Below are 19992 nucleotides of genomic sequence, written 5' to 3'. Positions count from 1 at the left end.
GAATTTCAGATGGCAGATGAAAATGGTGCACTCAGTGGCTACCTTATCACTATAACCAGTCACTTAGGGGTAAAAGAAATAAAAAAAAGGAAAAGCAACAACTGGGTGGCTTGAACATCAAAAATGTATTCATTTGTTTGTAGCTCTAGAATTTCAAGATAAAGCTATCAACATGGTTTGTTTCTCATGAGACCTGTCTCTTGGGCTTGCAGCTAGGTGCCTCCTCACTGTGCCCTCGCGTGGTCTTTTCTCTGTGTGGGCATGTCCCCGGTATCCATCCATGTGTACTGATCTCTCCTTATAAGGACACCAATCAGACTGGATGGGGGCCCACTCCAATGGCTTCATTCATTTAATTATCTATTTCTATATCCAGATATAGCCATATTCTGAGGTACTGGGGTTAGTGCTTTGAACATATGAATTTGTGGGGGACACAATTCAGTCTATAACATGACACACTTTCTCTTAGGCTGTCTGGTTTTGAGGCCACACAGTTCATTTAAAGATCTCAGAACGAGGCTGGACACACTCTAATGAGATTAGAGTTCACATAGGAACGGAGCCTCCAGTGGTAGGCAGTGGACAGCCAGTGGTGGACTCTGTGACTTGGATTCATTTTCTTCCCACGTACAGAGACGAAACCTTGTTCTAATCTCAGGGTGCCAGGGGCAGCGGGGGAGGGACTTGGATGGGGCGGAACCTGCACTGTTGTTCTCTGGTTCCCGGTCTTACTGTCTATGCCCCCTCCTTTTATCTTTTGAACAGTCTTAACCACAATCATAGTAATATGTTATCTTTTCAAAAATGGTTGGAAATACATTGTTCTTGAAGAATGTCCTCAAGGTGAGCAATGGCTGCCCACGCCACTTCATGGTGAATTTGTGGGCCATGATACATAGTGGTCTAACAAACGTGTGAATGCTGGAGATGATATAGGATATGGGGAAGGGTATCTGTCGTTGACACGGGACCAGGAGTCAAATCTGGCTGCATCCCACTCCTAATTTCCACTGTCTTCCACATTCATTGAAGGCTTGCATTTGCAAAACTGTTTCATATAAGGTCTCTAAATGAGTCTTTACAGCATCCTGTAAAATGAAAGATCACAGCCCCTGCTTTGCAAATGAGAATCCTGAGACCTAGAAAGCTTAATTAACTGACCGAGGTCACATAAGTGAGCAATGGTCAACACTGAGACTTGATATAGTTTCTTTTGCCATTCCTGCATTTTTTCCCATTATTATGCCACAGATTCTTCTTCTTATATATAAGTGGGAGAAGAAAATAAATGGCGAGATGAGAATATAGTCCTGTCCTTTTGTTTGCATATGGAAGAAATGCAGTGAATTTAAACTTAACTTTGTGCCTGATTCTGTCCCACAAAGTACAGAGAGAGGCAATCCAGCCACATGTTGTTTCAGAACTCATTTGCCGAAAAAACCTTTTAAATCCAGTGAGGCAATAGGGTATCATTCAAAAATCAAAATCAAAACTTAGACTGGAACCTAGGACATATGACTAGTTTGGGTCCTGCCAGCAATTGTCTGGCCAAAGCCCTTTACCTCCTTGAGTCTTGGAGTTTCTCATTCTCCAAGTCCAAACCGTGAATCCAGAAAGGACCTCAGAAATCACGTAACTCGGTGTTTCCCTCTGCCTTTCGATGTAAAATGTCAGACACTGCAAAGCTCGTGCGTTGATTGAGAGAGCTGGGCTGGGGTTATAGATTGAGCAGAGGAGGAAATATAGGTGAGGACAGACAGGGAGAAACACAAAAACATAACTCGTGGTTTCAGATGCTCCTCTACCCATGGTCAGGTGTCCCCGCACTCTGTGCCCATTTTTTTCATGGGAACTAAGCTATTTGTTGTAACTCTTCCTTCAGAACCCACGTTGGGAGCTGGAGCAACAATTACTTCTTCACTGCCCTTTCCATGCCTGATTCAGCATATTTGTGTGTGTGTGTGTGTGTGTTGTGTTTTCAGGGGACTGGCTGCCATGACCTGGACGTGGGGCCTCGGGTCTACAGGAAGTCGGGCCCGCACCTCGGAGCACTCCTGCCCCGATAACCCCCTTGTTACTTGCAACCGGCTCACCGTCTTCCACACAGAAGCTGGTGACACTGGCTATTTCACATGTAGCTACAAGGACGTGGCTGATACCCAGGATCCTAAGGACACGGCCAGTGTGTACGTGTATGTCAAAGGTGAGTGAGTGCCCCTGGCTTTGGGACTGAAGGGTCTGGCATTGTTTTTCTGGATGTGTAGTTACATAAATCCCTAGGCCCGTTGGGAATACATTGGAGGGCTTTTTGCGGAGGACAGTAGAGCATGAACACATCTTGGGCTTTTATTTTATTTTATTTTATTCTATTTTTAACTCTATTGACTTATTTTTTATTTTTTTATTTTTTAAATCTATTTTATTGATTATGTTGTTACAATAGTTCCAATTTTTACCCCTTTGCTCCCCTCTTCCCAGCAACCCCCCTCCCCCAGCAATCCCACACCCCCACCCAGTCCATACATACATGTTCTATGGTTTCACCCTTTCCTATATTATTCTTTATAAAAATAATTAATTAACTAATTTAATTATTTTAACAATAAAAATAACATTCCCCCCTCTCAGACTTAAGACCCTTTATAATCTTATAAAGGACAATGGGCAAAGCTCTCGAGCTCCTCTAGCTGCTTCAAGCTGGACATGGTTGTCATCCTACCTACCCTTGGGTCCAGAAATCTCTAACAAGAGTGGGACACCTTGTGCTTTTAAATTTTTCTAATGACACCTAGTTGTACCTTCATACCCACATGCTTTACAAAGGTGAAGTTCTTGATTTCTGACTCCATGACATAAGAAAAATAATATGATTAGTTCCCAACTTGAGTAGTTACCAGTGTTATGTGAAAGGAAGGGGCTGTGGAGAGGCAGATTCCCCTGACAAGCTACAGGCAAGCTTGGCTTGATCTCCCTTTACGTCCAGTTGACCAGTAAGGCTCTTACCATTTGAATCTCCTTTCTAGAACTTCTGTGGCTGTGGGCTATGGTGCTGGGGCCTGGATTATTGCTCCTTTTGGATTATAATTTCTTCTTTGAGAACACAGAGAGTGCCTTTCAAAAGCCTGTTTTCTTTGCTCTTCTTATATACCCATTCTCTCTCTGAGCCATGTCTTTACATCCTTATACATTAACTGGCAACCAAAATCTCTATAGAGCAGCAAACTTGGCCCTGAAGAAGATCTAAATTTCAACCCACAGTTTTCTTGGGCTTCCAAAGATTACAGGTTAACAAAGTCTAAGGGACCATAGTAAGGAATAGGATGAGGTAGACGCAGCTTTAGGCTAGGAGACATGGTATCTAGTCCTGACCCCATTGCTTTGTAGCACAAGTCACTAATCTCTCTGATTCTCAGTCTCCTCGTCTATAAAATGAAGGCTTTTCATAAGGATTAGAGATGATGTGTATAAAACCTTTTAGTACAATGCCTTACAGTTAGTAGGCATTGTGTAAAATATATGAAAACATTTTGTAAACTGTATGTTTACAAAGGGTGGATTATTGTCAATGTGTTATCCCTGATGGAACAACATTCACTACTCTATGATGAATGCCAGGGGAAGGCATCGTAAAAGTGGTGAAAAGGCCATGGTACAATAAGTACATTTCATCGGCTAGAGAAGTTCATGGCTCAGGGTGTGTACCAGATTGTCAGGAGACCAGGATGTTGACAAGGAGATAGGCCGAAACAGAAACGATGGGATTAAATTCGGGAGGCTCTAGAATACTCCAGTAAGGAATTTGGGCCTCATACTGTACCTGCCAACTCTTAATCCACGCTTCAAGCTAGGAAGAAGATTGAAGTCTTATTGTTGGCCCATGAACCTCACTCAGATTTGGAATAAAGTATGAAGATCCTGATATTTGATTCAAATCATAAAGATGAGGGCTCTTCTCAGAAACATTGATCTCCCTGAACTTCCCTTTGGTGGGACTTCCAGGAGAAAAGCTTATGTTCCCATTCTACCAACCCTTACCCTCCAGACATCAAGCTGCTGCCCCAATAGGAAACATTGTGAGAATAATAAGCCTTGGTGTAAGCAAGACCTTTCCAGGCCTGGCTTGCACTCTTGAGAGCTGGCATCTTAAAATAAAGAATTCCTGGGAGTGAGGCTTTCGGGTTTGAAATTTTAAATATTTTCCACATTTAATTATAGTTGGTATACAATATAATAGGAGTTATATCAGTTTCAAATGTACAATATGCTGATTTGACATTTTCATACCTAACGATTACACCAATAATTCTAGCAATCGTCTGTCGCTGTGCAAAATTATCACAGTATATTAACTATAATCCCCTTTCTCTTTTTTTCTATCCTCTTACCCTCTGCCTTCTGCTAACCATCACTTTGGTCTGTTTTTTTTTTTTTTCTCTCTTTTTTATTGAATTTATTGGGGTGACCCTAGTTAACAAAATTATACAGGTTTCAGGTGCACAATTCTACCACACATCATTTGTACACTGTGTTGTGTATTTACCACCAGAAGTCAAGTCTTTGTCCGTTCTGTGAGTCTGTTTTTGTTTTGTTTTGTTTTTAGATTTTGCCTATAAATAAAACCATACAGTATTTGTCTTTCTCTGCCTGACTTATTCATTTAACACAATACCTTCTAGGTCCATCCATGTTGTTGCATATGGAAAGATTTTATTCATTGTATTCCTTTGCATATCACATCTTCTCTATTCATTTATCTATCAATGGACACCAAGGTTGCTTCCATATATTGGTTATTAGAAATAATGCTACAATGAACATAAGGGTGCATATAACTTTTCAAATTAGTGTTCTCATTTTCTTTGGATATATACCAAAGAAAAGTAGAATTGCTGGAGTGTATGGTATATCTCTTTTTAGTTTTTACAAGAATCTCCATACTGCTTTCCACAGTGGCTGCACCAGTCTGCATTCCCACCAACAGGGCACTAGGGCTCCCTTTTCTCCGCATCCTCGCCAGCACTTGTTATTTGAGGTTTTTTATTTATAATGTATTTTATTGATTATATTGTTATAATAGTTCCAATTTTCTCCCCTTTACTCCCCTCCACCCAGCATCTCTCTCCCCCAGCAATCCCCCCCCCAAGTCCATACCCCTGGTTCGTAAAAAATAACTATCCCTCCCTCTCAGATATTAAGACCCTTTGTAATCTTGTAAAGGACAATGGGTGAAGGTCTCGAGTTTTTGATGATGGCCATCCTGACAGGTGTGAGGTGGTATCTCATTGTGGTTTTGATTACATTTTCCTGATGATTATGATGTTGAGAACCTTTTCATATGTATGACGTCTTTGGAGAAGTGTCTTTTCATGTCTTCTGCTCATTTTTCAATTGCATTTTTTATTGAGCTGTATGAGTTTCTTACATATTTTATATCAACCCCTTATTGAAGCTATCACTCGTGAATGTATTCTGCTATTCATTAGACTGTCTTTTTGTTTTCTTGAATATTTTCTTCACTATGCAGAAGCTTTTTAGTTTGGTAAAGCCCCATTTGTTTATTTTTGCTTTTGTTTCCCTTGCTCAAGAGGACGTATCCAAATGATATTACTCAGACCAGTGTAAAGTTCTTTACTTCCTATGTTTTCTTCTGACAATTTTGTAGTTTAAGGCCTTACATTTAAATCTCTAACCCATTTTGTTTTTATTTTTGTATTTGGTATAAGAGAGTGGTCTAATGTAATATTTTCATATATCTGTCCAGTTTTCCGAGTACTACCTATTGAAGAGATTATTGTTATTCCATAGTATATTTTTACCTCCTTTGTCATAAATTTGTTGACCACATAAACAAGGATTTCTTTCTGGGCTCTCTATTCTGTCCCATTTATTTAGGTGTCTGTTTTTGTGTCAGTATCATACCATTTTGATTACTATAGTTTTGCAGTATAGTTTGAGATGAGAGCGTGTGGCACCACCAACTTTGTACTTCTTTATAAAGTTTGCTTTGGGTATCTGGGGTCTTTTGTGGTTCTATATAATTTTTAAAATTAAAAAAAATAGGTTTAGTTATTCTAGTTCTAAGAAGAAAGACATTGGTATTTTGATAGGAATTGCATTGATTCTGTAGTTTGCTTTCAATTGCATGATCATTTTAACGAAATTCATCCTTGAATCCATGAGCATGGTATATTCTTTCATTTATTTGTTTCCTCTTCAGTGTCTTTCCTTTTTAAAATTTTTATTGAATTTATTGAGTTGACATTGGTTAATGAAATTTATAAATTTCAGCTGTACAGTTCTATAATATATCATTTGTATATTGCATTGGGTGTTCATCATCCAAAGTCAAGTCTCCTTCAATTTATTTTTTTAGTGTCTTATAGTTTTCAGAGTACAGGTCTTTCACATCCTTGATTAAATTTATTCCTATGTATTTTATGCTTTTCGATGCAATTGTAAATGGGATTATTTCTTAATTCCTTCTTCTGATTGTTTGTTATCAGTGTATAGAAATGCAATGAATTACTACATATTAATTTTTGTATCCTGTACTTTACTGAATTCTTACATTGATTTTATTAACTTTTTGGTTGATTCTTTAGAGTTATCTATATCTAGTGTCATGACTCCTGAAAATAGTGACAATTTTACTTGTTTCTTTTCTATTTGGATGCCTTTTATTTCTTTTTTTCTTGCCTGATTTCTGTGGCTAGGACTCCCAGGACTATATTGAGTAATAGAGGTGAGAGTGGGCATTCTTGTCTTGTTCCTCATGTTAGAGAAAAAGATTTCAGCCTTTCACCATTGAGCGTGATGTTAGGTGTAGGCTTGTCACAAATAAGCTTTATGAAGTTGAGGTACATTCCTTCTATATGTGCCTTGTTGGAAGTTTTTTTCAGCATAAATGGATGGTAGATTTTGTCAAACGTGTTTTTTGCCTCTATTGAGATAGTATGATTTTTACCCTTGGTTTTTCAATGTCATGAATCACATTAATTGTTTTTCTCATGTTGAAACAATCTTGCGTCTCATATAAATCCCACTTGATCATGGTGTATAATAATTCTAATGTTCTGTTGAATTCAGTTTTCTCATATTTTGTTAATAATTTTAGCATCTATGCTCATTAGGGATATTGGCCTGTAATTCTTATTTATTTATTTATTAGCAGTGTTTTTGTTGGGTTTTGGTGTATCAGTGTAATGCTGGTCTCATAGAATGACTTTGAAAACATTTCTTCTTCTTCCTTCTCAAGATTGCAGTGGCTATTCCGGGTTTCATGTGGTTCCATATACATTTTTGGAATATTTGTTCTAGTTCTGTGAAACATGACATTGGTATCTTGATAGGAATTGCACTGAATCTATAAATTGCTTTGGGACATATGGACGTTTTAATGATGTTAATTCTTCCTATCCATGAACATGGTATACGCTTCCACCTATTTGTATCTTTTTCAATTACTTTCTTCAGTGTCTTTATGATATTTCAAGTATAGGTCTTTTACATCCTTGGTTAAATTTGTTCTTAGGTATTTTATTTTTTTATGCAATTGTAAATGGGGTTGTTTTTTTAGTTTTTCTTTCTGGTAGTTCATTATTGGTGTATAAAATGCAACTGATTTCTGGGTATTTATTTTATATCCTGCTACTTTTCTGAATTCATTTATCAATTTTAGTAGTTTTGGTGGAATCTTTAGGGTTCTCTATATACAGTATCATGGCACCTGCAAATGGTGACAGTTTTATTTTCCTTTATAATTTGGATGCCTTTTATTTCTTCTTGTTGTCTAATTGCTGTGGCTAAGACTTGCAGTACTATGTTGAATAAGAGAGGTGAAAGCAGACGTCCCTGTCTTGTTCCTGATCTTAAGGGAAACACTTTTATTAGTTTTTGCATGTTGAAAATGTTGTTGGCCGTGCATTTGTTATATGTGGCCATTATTATGTTGACATATGCTCCCTCTATTCCCACTTGGCTAAATGTTTTTATCATAAATAAGGCTGAATTTTATCAAAAGCTCTTTTGCATCTATAGATACGATCATGTAATTTTTATTGTTCATTTTGTTTATGTGGTGCATCACATTTATCTGCAAATATTGTTCCAACCATGCATCCCCGGAATAAATCCCCCTTGATCATGGTGTATTAACTTTTTAAAGTAATACTGGATCTGGTTTGCTAATATTTGTTGGGAATTTAACATCTATATTCATGCTACCTAATAACAAAATACACTACAAGAACATAGTAAAAAACAAAACAAAAGAAAGCAAAACAGAATGATACTGGCATAAGCACTGATATACAAATCAATGGAAAAGAATAGAGAGTCCACAAATAAACCCATGAACTTCCAGTCAAGCTGGAGGCATAGTTAGACTGCTTTGCCTCCTCACAAAACACCAGTTCGAAAGAATATATGCACCACTATGTTCATAGCAGTGCTATTCACAATAGCCAAGACGTGAAAAGGGCCCAAGTGCTTGATTCCATGCAAATCTCATTAGCTTTCTCCCAGCTACATTTTTTTCTGCACTTCGACTGTTTCTTAGCTTTTCCTCTGTATTCTGATAAAGATCTTGGAAAGAGGTCACATGTGTATACTTTTCCCACACCTTTTCCTCTTCTCTAGATTTGGCTTTTGGCCCTGAATCCCCAGGCATTGTAAACCTGTGGTCCACACCCTCTTTTCCATTAGGAAACTAGTCTCTTTAATAGCACAATAGCTGGAGCAACAGGGATAGGACAGGTCCCCGTTGACTCAGGATGGGAGTGTCTTTTCCTCACCAGCCCCCAGTCCAGCTCTGGACTGGCTCTGGACTTGTCCTGGCTCAACTCAAGGATCTTAAGATACAGAAAGGAAAGGAGACTGTTAGGGACTAGCTGCATAATTTCGCTCCCTTCCAGCTTTCTTGGTGCTGGAACATGTTAAGAATGGGAGTGAGGATGCTAACAGGAACTGTTCTAGATGGTTTTTACTGAAAAACAGCTTGGCTTAGGGCCCAAGTTTGCAGCCAGTGACTTCAAGAACTACCATACGTGAAGGGCTGTTAGGGCCCATAGAGGTGCGTTCATCATCCCCACCTCAAAAAAGATTTAGAGAAAATGAAGACTTGTTCAAGGTCACATAGGTAGTTAATGGCAGAGGACCCAGCGTTCATGACTCCTAGAGTCAAGATGCTTTTTGGAGCTAGTGTGTTGTATGTACTTGGGGTCTGTCAAACCACTTGTTGGGGAGAAGTTTGGGGGTTTTAAGAGGGCTGAACTCAATGTCCTGAACCAGAGCATACCTGCTCTTATTTGTTTTACCTGTGTGCTTACGTATGTATGGGATGCATATAAGATTTCAGTTTCTCTTGACTCTTAAGTTTATGAACTTAAAAGCCTGATGACTTGGATTCAGATTGTGTCTTAGTAACTATGTGGTTTCTCATCACTTAGTTAAACTCTTTGTGCTTCAGTTTACCCATTTATAAAATGAGGATTGTAATCAACCTCACAGGGCTTGTAAGAATTGAACAAATTAATACATACACAGTGCTTATATTAGAGATGAGGACATAAAAGTGCTCAGTAACGTTAGCCATCAGTACTACTTCATGTGCAGGATGGACTTCACTGCTCTAGGGAAAAAGTGTAAAAACCATTGCTTTGCGCCCATTTTTTTCTCTTCGGCATTCTCTGCCCGTATCTCAGCTTTTTTCCAAGGCCATCTGTAGCTTGCACCTGCATATGGTGTCAGGGTTTGAGTAGTGTGGATTCTGTCATTGGGTGAAGACTCTGGAAAAGCAGATTTGCAGATAGATTTATAATAACCTAGTTTTCCCCTTTCTGAACATTACTTTTCCAATCTCTAACGAAGAGGGCTGAACTAGCTGTACTAGTTGGTTCCTGTGGGATCTTCCAGCTCCCAATCCAGCTACTCCTTGTGAATGTCTCTTATGTGGTTTCTAAATCCTTTTAACCACCGGGTTCTCGCCTTAGGAACACCCCAAATTTCCCTGTTTTTTTGGAAAGACCAAAGTCTCTGCTGGCAACTGGGAGGGAAGGACACCTCCCTATCTGAAGGGCTCAAGACCTCCAAGATATTGCATTCATAGTTATAAACAAGTTGGTCTTGGGTCATGTTCACCTCCCTGGACTACGTTGTTCCGTCTCCCTTTCCTTGCCTTAGTTATACTTTGGGTGTTGGAATGCCACTGTGTCCACTGCTGTCAGCATTCTTGGGGTCATTGGGATTGAATTAGGTTTCATCTTAAGGATGTCAGCCTCAATGGGACACAAGAGAAACCTGGAGGCCGAGAGCCTCTGTGACTTTTGACCTGAGCCCTTCTGTCTTTCACTGTATCCTCCACCACTTCTCACTTACCTATCTCCAAGCACTGATTAGTGACATAAGTCACTAGGAAAATTTATCAAGTAAAAGCACCCTCTAAAAATGAACCCTCAGTCACCCAATTCTAGCCCTGCTGGAAACTTGGAAAGGAATTTCAGTGCATTTACTTTTGCACTGAGGTCTTGGAGATAAGGCTGTCAGATTTGATGAGGAAAACTTAGGAGTATGTTTCCCGATATTTGGGGTCATCTGTGTTGATCCATTTGCATGCATTTTCATATTATATCCTCTAAGTCTTAAAAACCAAGATTTATCTCATGGCTTATAGCATGTTTTAGGCCTGCCAGTTCCACACGTCTGCTCATGTTGTGCTCCCATGCTGGAAAGTCACCAGGCATTCTCCCCATCTCTGCCTGAAAAGCCATATCCACCTTTCAAAGGACCATCTTTAATTTCACCTCTATCACCTATAATCCTGGAACACAGGAACTGAAGGGAACCTCACATTCTTTCATTTATTATATGTTTGTTCACATCTTACAATGTGCCAGGTTCTATGATAGATGCTGGGCACACACACATGAATTAAGATATGCGTTTTGCTCTTATGTAATAGACAGTCTGAGAGGGAGCAGAAAACGTAAAATATTTCCAATAGTTATTTTAACCGCTTTTTCTAATATAGCCATAGTTCTTAACCATTTTGGAGTCCATATCATGATTAGTTGCATAAGTAACTTAAAACCCTAAATAATAGTGACTTAAACAAAACATAAATATGTAGGCATAATCTTGAGCTGCTATAGCAGCTTCATGATCAATATAGATCTGTTGTGCTACCTCAGAATCCAATATGGCTGCTCGACTGCCAACCCTTATATCTGTATTCTGTCCATCAGGGAGGGAGAAGGGAGGGGAAGAATTAAAAGAGACTTCTAATTATATTTAATTGGAAATTAAATTAGAATCTGGTCACAGGGTCACATCTAGCTGCAAGGAAGTCAGAGAAAAGAAGTTTTTATTCTGGGTGGCCTATAATTAACACAAAACCATTATTTTATAATAAAAATGAAGAGGGGAATATATATTGAAGTAAAAAGCTAACAATTCTAATCGCAGGTCACAGAAAACTTTGGGAGGCTGATAAAATTCTGAACAATCCCCCCCCCCTCCAAAAGCATCCCCATTCACACAAGACTATGCATATAATTTCAGGGAGTTCATAGGTGCTGAATATACAACAGTGAACATGACGCATGAGATTCTCGATGTAATAGAACTGATAGACTAGTATAATAAACAAGGAAATATGTCCTATGGTATCAGGTAGTCATAAGTGCTATAAAGAAAAATGAATCAGGATAATGGGGCAGAGATTGTGACAAGGGAGTCAAGGAAGGCTTCTATTACAAGGTGATCATTGGGCAAAGACCTGGATAAAGTGATAAGCATCATGTGGATATATGGGGGAAAAAAGCATTCAAAACGGGAAGCAGAAAGTTCTGAAGTCCCTGAAGTGGGAGTAGGCAAGGGAATCAGCAAGAAGGCAGATGTACCTGGAAGTAGCTTATGTGAGAAATGATAGGAGATGAGAGCAAAGAGATGATGGGGGGGTGGGGACACAAGAGAATATAAGGCCTTTGAATTCTGGATGCAATAGATACCATTGAAAGGTTTCTGAAGGAGAATGACATGATCATGCTGGCTGCTGTGTGGGAAATAGACTTTAGGGAGAAAAGAGTGGAAGCAGGAAAACAATTAGGAAAAAACAATTCCATAAATCCAGGGGTGAGTGGATGGTGAATGGACCACGGGGGGAAGTAGGATGGCAGGGTTAAGCATACATTTTGTGATATCTTTTAATGCTCATAATTTTAAAGTATATGATTCCTTAAAATATAAGGCTCTTTTTCATCTCATTTGTTCCTTTTGGCAACCTCATTGGGAACTCAGGGAAAGCATTATTATCTTAAGTTTTAAAAAAGAAGCAAAGGACCGTGACTTGTCCCAGACCTCAGAGTTAGGAAAGCTGGTCCATCCAGTGTAGTTTACTTAGTGCTAAGTATATTCCTTGGACTGTTTGTTATCTCTTTCTAATATGAGATCCTGAGTCATCGTGTCCTTGTTTCTTTAATTTTAGTTTTGAAATAATGTCATGCTTACTGAAAATTTTCAACATTGGTACAAATAGTTTCTATACACTCTTTACAAGCTTCTCCCAATGTCAGCATTTTCCATAATCAGAGTAAGATTATAAAACTCAATAAATTAACACAGGTTCAATGCTACTTGTATAGCTATTCAAATTTCACCAACTGTCTTATTAATGTCCTTTATCTGGTCCAGGATCCCACATTGGATTTGGTTGTCAGGCCCCCTTCTTTTCCTGTACTCTGTGGCAGCTTCTCACTCTTTCCTAGTTTTTTTCTGACCTTGACATTTTTGAAGCACACAGGCCAGTTGTTTCACAGAGTGTTTCTTAATTTGGCTTTTCTGATATTGCCTCACGGTTAAATTCAGTTGATACATCTTTGTCAAGAATATCAGGAAGTGAGGTTGTCTTATTAAGAGTCTTGTGGTGTCTGTTCTATTACTGATCATACTAAGTTTGATTACTTGGTTAAGGTTTGTTTACCAGCCTTTTCCACTGTAAAGTTACTCTTTTCCTTTTGTAATTAATGAGTAAGTAGACTTTTTTTTTTTACTGACAAGTAAATTGAAGCATGAAGATGTGTCGTAACCTACCCAAGGGTACACAGGTGGAAAGTGATGGAGGGCCTCCTCTCTAAATCTTGTAATTATTCTCCTCTTCCCTTATATTCGTAGTGCCTCTTTCAAGATGCCAAACCTGCCTCTTAAAGGCTTTGCCGTGATGGATTTGGTTTCATTCTGTCCCTCTTAGCTTGTTGCAGTTAGGAAAAAACAGCAAGCTTTGTGGCAGCATTTCCCTGATTTGGGGGTTGACCTAGTTAGCCCCTGGAATGGTTGTGAAGGGAGCTCCCTTCCTCTGGCTCCAGGATCACCATCTGATAAAGGGTATGGAACCTTCAGAACCCTGGTTACCTTCCCCTCTCTTTCCACCATCTGTTCTTCTTTACCTTATTGTTTAGTGACTCACTACGTTGGAAAGGCTTATTGGTAGAGAATAAGTGATCTTGATACTGAATTCTGGAAACACTCATCAGGTAAAGAGAGATTCTTCTGTTTGTATGGTAATGGTGTGGGTGATCATCCTAAACCTTTTGATGCCTGCCATTGAGAGAATTAAAAAAACCAAAACACTCTGGATGTTTCCACACAAATTTGAAAAAGTCCTTGTGTTCTTTCCTGGCTCTTGGGAAAAAATATTGTGGCTTGGAGTTAGGAGACCTGGGTTCTAAGTCCTGACCATATCCCTCGTTGAGTTCTTTTTCTCTTCTGAACTTTAATTTCTCCTTGTATAAAATGACAGAACTAAATATAGTGATCTCCAAGAGCCATATAGAAACTATGGATTCTTGTCCTGAGGAAAATACCAACCCTGGTCTGACTTCTTACTTTACTCCCTGCAGATGACAACCAGACCTTTGTGGAGACCTACGACGAGATGCCACTGGTGATCACTGTGTTTACTGAAACCCAACAGGTGCTTGTGCCATGCCGAGTCACTTCTCCTGATGTCAGTGTCAAGCTTAAGTTGGTAAGTTGCATTATTGGGGTTTCAGATAGAGGGCTTGTTGGTATCTAGAGTGTGAAATATAAAGAGAGTAGGGGACAGTATTTCAGTCTCATTTCTGGTACTTGCTCCAGCTGTGTCATGTGTGCCTCTTTGGAGCAGCATATAGAAGCGGACACACCCCCATTTCACCTCGGGCCAATATCACCAAGAGAGGTTTGTAAAACCAAAGGGGGAGAGGTGATGGATACTTAGATGTCCTGTAAGACCCACGTGGACTGTATGTAAATGCTGTCCAAGTCCACGGCTCTTGGGCCAAAGTGCTTGCTTTTCTTAAATAGAGAGGAAAATGCTGGACAGCTTTCAGAGAAATTTACATGGAGCAGGGAGGGAAGAGAAACCCACCCATTTAGCTGGACTACTTAAATCAATCTTGGTAATGAATGGAGCCACAAAGCCCGCAGCCTCTATAGTTGCGTAACGCCACTAGGAATTTTTAAATGATTCACGTATATCACCTCCTTGGAGCGGCACACATAACTACTCTGTAAAGTGAAGTGGATGAGAGCTGGTTTGAGTATTTCCATTTTACATATGAGGGATCTTAGGCTTAGAGAAAAGGAATACTGCAACTTGCTTTTTGGTCTGTAGTTCATAAGGGTCATAGTCAAAAGTGAAAATCAGATGTTCTGATTTCCTGCCTAGTGCCCCGGCTATTATCCTTGTGCTATTCTTCAGGGTGACAGGTTGCCTCTGCTCCCCTCCTGGATGCACGTGTTCCTCTGCTCCCCAGCCCTTTCTGACTTTCACGTTAGGGAAAAGCTGTGAACCGCCCTCAGCGGCAGGCAAAGATCATCTCACTTTGCTTAGGTTAAAGGGAATGTCAGCGTTTCTTCAGTGCCTTCTGCCAGTACAGCTGCGAAAGCTGAGAGATGGATCAACTCGGAGATTGTGCCCGGTAGCAGCAGCTGATGTGGCAAAGGAAGGTGCAAAAACCCCACGGGCAGAAGAATTTACTCTCTAAAAAGGTTCACAACCCCTTGGAGTGGATTAGCTACCCCCTAAGGACCGCACGATCGCCCTCTCTGCAGGTTTCTCTGCCCCTTCCACTGAGCCACCAGCTCGCCAGAGGCGGATTTAACAACAGGCGCCCTGGATGTGTGCCCTGGGCCCCGACTTCTGAACGGCCTCGCAAGTTTACAACTCGTACGTAATTAAAATTGCACATGTGAACCCAAACTGGCTGTCATTAGAGAAAAGTGTAAAGTTGGGGTTTTGCGGGGCCCTTCAGAAGTCGGACCCCAGGGTGCACGCCCGGTGCACCCGCCCTTAAATCCGCCTCTGCCAGCTCTCACTCTTCTCTGGGATGTTCTTTTGGCCCTTTCTAAAGGGAAAAGGAAGGTGCTCCTAGTCTTTGGGACTTGGTCCAGAAAGAAGCAGTGGTGTGGGGGAATGGGTGGAGCAGGGAGGATGCAGTCTGCCGTAGAGTTTATGTGCTTGGCTGGCCACCTCATCCTTCCTCTACCTAGTAGCAGCGAGGGAGTCCTGGCCCACCCACCAAGGCCTCTCTGGTGGGGCCTGGAGCCGCTGTGTCTCTTTCCTCTGCTAAAAGGAAGCACTACGTGGGGAAGGAACTGACCTGCCTAATTTCAAACATCCTTTTCTAAAATTAAACCCCAGTAGGCAGCCAGTTTACCTCCAGATGATGTGTCGGGGTATGAGAGTAACCGAGATGTGCTTTTTCCCAAGGCCTTAGCCTCTTTAATTAGAATAGGCAACCTTCTGGTGTCCAGAAACCTTTCCCTTCCAGAAAAAGATAATTCAAAGACACCAACCCATAGTATCTCCCTTTCTTTTCTAATCACCAACATTTCCCACAGTTCACGACGGCTTCTTTATGATCTCACTGTATTCTGTAACAAAAATTCAACTTATTGCTGACCTTGAAGGAGCTATAAGCTGAAGAACCTGCCTCAACCCTTAGACATCACTTTCAGCTCGAAGCTTGGCTACTGCGATCTGACGTGGATTAAAGGTGGGGGGGGTGCCTCCACCTTGGCTGGTGTGGCCCAGTCAGTTGGAGCGGTGTCCCATACACCAAAAGGTCGCAGGTTTGACTCCTGGGCAAGGCATTTATCTAGGTTGCTGGTTTGGTTCCTGGTTGGGGCACGTACGGGAGGCAGCCAATCAATGTTTCTCTTTCGTGTTGATGTTTCTCTCTTTCTCAAAGCAATGAAAAACATGTCCTTGGATGAGGATTACAAAGACGTGCCCATGAAGAACAATATAAGAGGGGTTTTTGTCACACTGTGAATAGCTCTTGAGTTGGTCCCTAGAATCAGGCCAGTTTCCTTACATCCACAGAAAGAGCGGTTCTGGACTAAGAATGGGGGAACCTGAAGTGTAGGTTTGGATAATGATCCTTAACCAGTTAGGAGACTGAATGTGGATTGTGCCCTGTAAAAGCGGTCGGTTGTGTAAGTGAAAGTACTGTATGATGATTATTATTATATTCTCGTCTGCATATTCCCTACTTCCCTATCTGCACTCGCGAGACCCACGTAGATGTTTGCAGTCCCCTTCTTATGCTTCCTTCTCATCACTGGATTTCAGTGACTCTCAGCAACAGGCAGAGGAGAGAGAAGAGTGCTCCTACTCCGAAAGCGTAGCTTCAGCAGAAGTGAGCTTTAGTTAGTACCTCACCAACAGTATATTCAAGGGCGTTCACCCCCTGGTAATAGGAACTAAAGCCAACTTCATGAAGGAGGAAAGCAGAACTCATCCTGAGGTCACATTTAATATAATTTGCTTCAACCCAACACATTTACTGAGTCTACGCTGTGCCAAGCACTGCCCAAACATAGTAATAGCAAATTACCCCAACAAATTACCGCCAAGCGAGTGTGGCTGAAAACTACAGAAATGTATTCTCTCATAGGTCTGGAAGCCAGAAGTCTGAAATCAAAGTGTTGGCAGGGCCGTGCTCCCACTGAAGGCTCTGGGAGAGAATCCCTCCTTGCCTCCAGTGTCTGGTGCATCCACATATTCCTGGGCTTATGGGTGCATAACACTGATTTCTCCCTTTGTCTTTACATGGCCTTCTCACTACTGCCCCTATGTGTGTCTTCTCTTCTGTCTTTTATAAGGGTGCATGCCATTGAACTTAGGCCCTAGCCAAATCCAGGATATTCTCATCTCAACATCCTTAAGTAAATTATGCCTGCAAAGATTCCTTTTACAAATAACCTTCACAAGTTTGGGTAGATATATCTTTTTTTTGGGGGGGGGTGTTCACTGTTCAACCCACTACAAGTCATTATCAGTGCCATGTACTTTGCTGAGAACTTTATTTGCATTATCCAAGTGGTGGTACCTGTGTGTGTGTGTTTTGGAAAAGACTTCATACCGTTCTTAATAGTTTTTGTTTGTTTGATTTAAATGCATAGGTAAAATAGAAAGTGTATTTCAAAATGAAGAGTATGGCTAAGCCTCAGGGACATGTGTTCGTTAACATATTAGAGCTGGCTTAGGTAAAAATGCCCTTCGCCATTATTACTCGCTCACCACTCCCAATTAGTCATTAACCCCCACCTCCTCCTTTCCATCCTCAACTGTTCTCTTTTGTTGGGCTAAAAATGTCCTGCTTCTTAAACTGTCCTTATATCACAGAGCTTCCAGAATCTTCATAGTTCTTATCCTCCTTCTCTGAGCATGCTTCAATTTGTAAAGATTTTCATTAAAATATAGCATCCATTCTCATACACTAGTGGATATAAACTGTCCTATTCTTGCTGTGATGAACTTTGGCAAAAAGATACCAAGTGCCTGTAAAATGTTTGTATGCTTTGCCCCAATAATTATGCATCTAAGGATCTTGTCCAGTGAATAAGCAAAGACTTAAACATAAAGACATTCATTCCCGCATTATTTTAAATAATAAAAATAAAAATTATTGTAACATAAATATCTAACAATAAAATAATGCTTAAATAAAGACTAGAATAACCAATATTATACTGACATTAAAATTGTTATGAAGAGTTTTTAATAATATGAGAATATTGAATGTTATAATGTAAAAAATAACAAGATAAATTGTACTTACTTTATAAATACAGCTATGTAACAATGTATACATACATACACAGAAAGCAGACTCTAAGTAAATATGTTTCATTGGCCCTGTGGCTATTTCTAGGTTATAGGCTATTATTATTTTTTCTTTGTTTTCTCCAATATTTTTGAAAAATGTTCACAATTGGTATGTATGACTTTTACAGCAACCAAAAAAACAATTTTAATAATCCAGTTCTGTTTACAAATACACTAGCTGAGAATAAGCACTCAGCCTGTGCTGTTTGCAGCTGGGTTCCTAGTGCCTAGCACAGAGTGGATACTATTAAATATTAAATGTTTGATTGAATGAATGAAAGTACCAGCTACGAATGAATGAGCCAACCGCAGGGACAGAGTGTCAGTAAATATCAGGGACCCTGATGAACAGATGTGGAACCTGGGAACCTGACAGCTGTGGTTCTCCCACATGACCTAAAAGAAGGCGCAACAGGTCTTAGCTTAGCCTCTTTGGGTCTGAACATCTCCAACAGAAAAGATCCCAGCCTTGCTATTTACAGCAGTCCCTCTCTCTATCGTGGTTTACTTAGCGTGGCCTCACTGTATCGCGGGATTTTTAAAAATATTATATTTAATTATTTATCGCGGATTTTTCGCTCTATCGTGGGATTTTGCGGTACTGTATACGTATGTTGTTAAACTTACGTAGGTTTAAGAGTGTAGAGTAAATGTAAGGTTCCTACTTCGCGGGGGGTGGTCTGGAACATAATATCCACGATAAGTGAGGGGATACTGTAATCCAATAATAAGCAACTAGTTGAACAAGGTATCCCCTATGAACTTCATCTGTAAAATGAGAGTAACAATAAAGTCTACTTCATAGGGTTGTTATAAAGATTAAATGAGCTAATACAGTGTCTGGCGCATAGTCACTGTTGTGTGAGTGTTTACTAGTGTGATTATTATTTGTTGAGTATCTGCTCTGAGCTCAGAAAAGTGCTAATCTCTGAGAAGAGAACAAAGGCTAACCAGCCCAGACTCAATTCGGAGGAAACTTGGGTGGGAGAGTGGAAGGACAGGCCACTCCTCTGCGTGACTTCAGAGCAGATGGTTTGGGCATGCTACTGAGAACTAATGAGAACTTCACGTTTATGTCTTCCTGTGTCCTCCTGCCCTTGCTGCACAGTTATACCCTCCCCAATTCACCTATGTAAGCCAAAAGTGGGACCCCCGGCAAGGCTTCACTGTGACCCGGCCCTCCTACCACTTCTACAGCAGCATTCTCCAGTGCATTGCCGAAGTTAACGGGAAGACACACAAGTCCTTCTATCTCCCACAGCGCCTGGGTATGTGATCTTATGCTCTGAGGTTAGGAAATGGGATCCTGCTGCTTCTGGGAATCACTTCCTATTTGTATAAACCTTACTTCAGCTGCAGTCACTTCAATATTAATTAATCACTAGGGATTCTAAGATTTTATTTTTAAGAACTGTATGTATCTCACTAGAAAAACCTGAGACTAACTTTTGCTACATTACCATCTTGGACTGTTTTCAGTTGCCTGATCAGTTGACCCATAAAATCAATGGTTTATCAGTGTCTAGCAATAAATACTCAGCTTTTATAAGGTTATTCTTGCAAAATTGTGAAATGCTGGTTGCATATTGTGGCTAAATAATAGATATCTTGGAGCTTTATATTACTGCTGCCCTTATATAGAATTGAAGGCAGACTTCTAAGTCAGGGAAGACACTTTACTCAGGGAATTCAGAAATGTGGCAGTTATCCACAGAAGGGCTTAATGGCTTTAGATCAGTAGGAGGAAAAGTTTCCTGGTGCAGAGGTTATTAAGCTGGGTATATAATTTCCTAAGCAGGATTGTAGAATCCTTTCCACTAAAAAAACCTCAAGAACTAGAA

General features: G+C 40.2%; 1 protein-coding gene across 1 annotated transcript in view; it reads left to right on the top strand.

The window, feature by feature from the left end:
• LOC149990424 (vascular endothelial growth factor receptor kdr-like) overlaps positions 1–19992 on the top strand; it is a 147608-nt gene that overhangs the window by 46871 nt on the left and 80745 nt on the right. Inside the window, exons 4-6 of the mRNA XM_090264466.1 lie at positions 1986–2206; positions 13896–14023; positions 19260–19419. Of these exons, the coding sequence (XP_090120592.1) occupies positions 1986–2206; positions 13896–14023; positions 19260–19419 (509 nt within the window). The remainder of the gene's footprint in view (positions 1–1985; positions 2207–13895; positions 14024–19259; positions 19420–19992) is intronic.

This window comes from Furipterus horrens, unplaced genomic scaffold (assembly GCF_987537825.1).
Source record: "Furipterus horrens unplaced genomic scaffold, mFurHor1.1.pri manual_scaffold_17, whole genome shotgun sequence".
Lineage (NCBI taxonomy): Eukaryota > Metazoa > Chordata > Mammalia > Chiroptera > Furipteridae > Furipterus > Furipterus horrens.
Note: the sequence above shows the minus strand (reverse complement) of the source record. Positions and strands in the feature narration are given on the sequence as shown.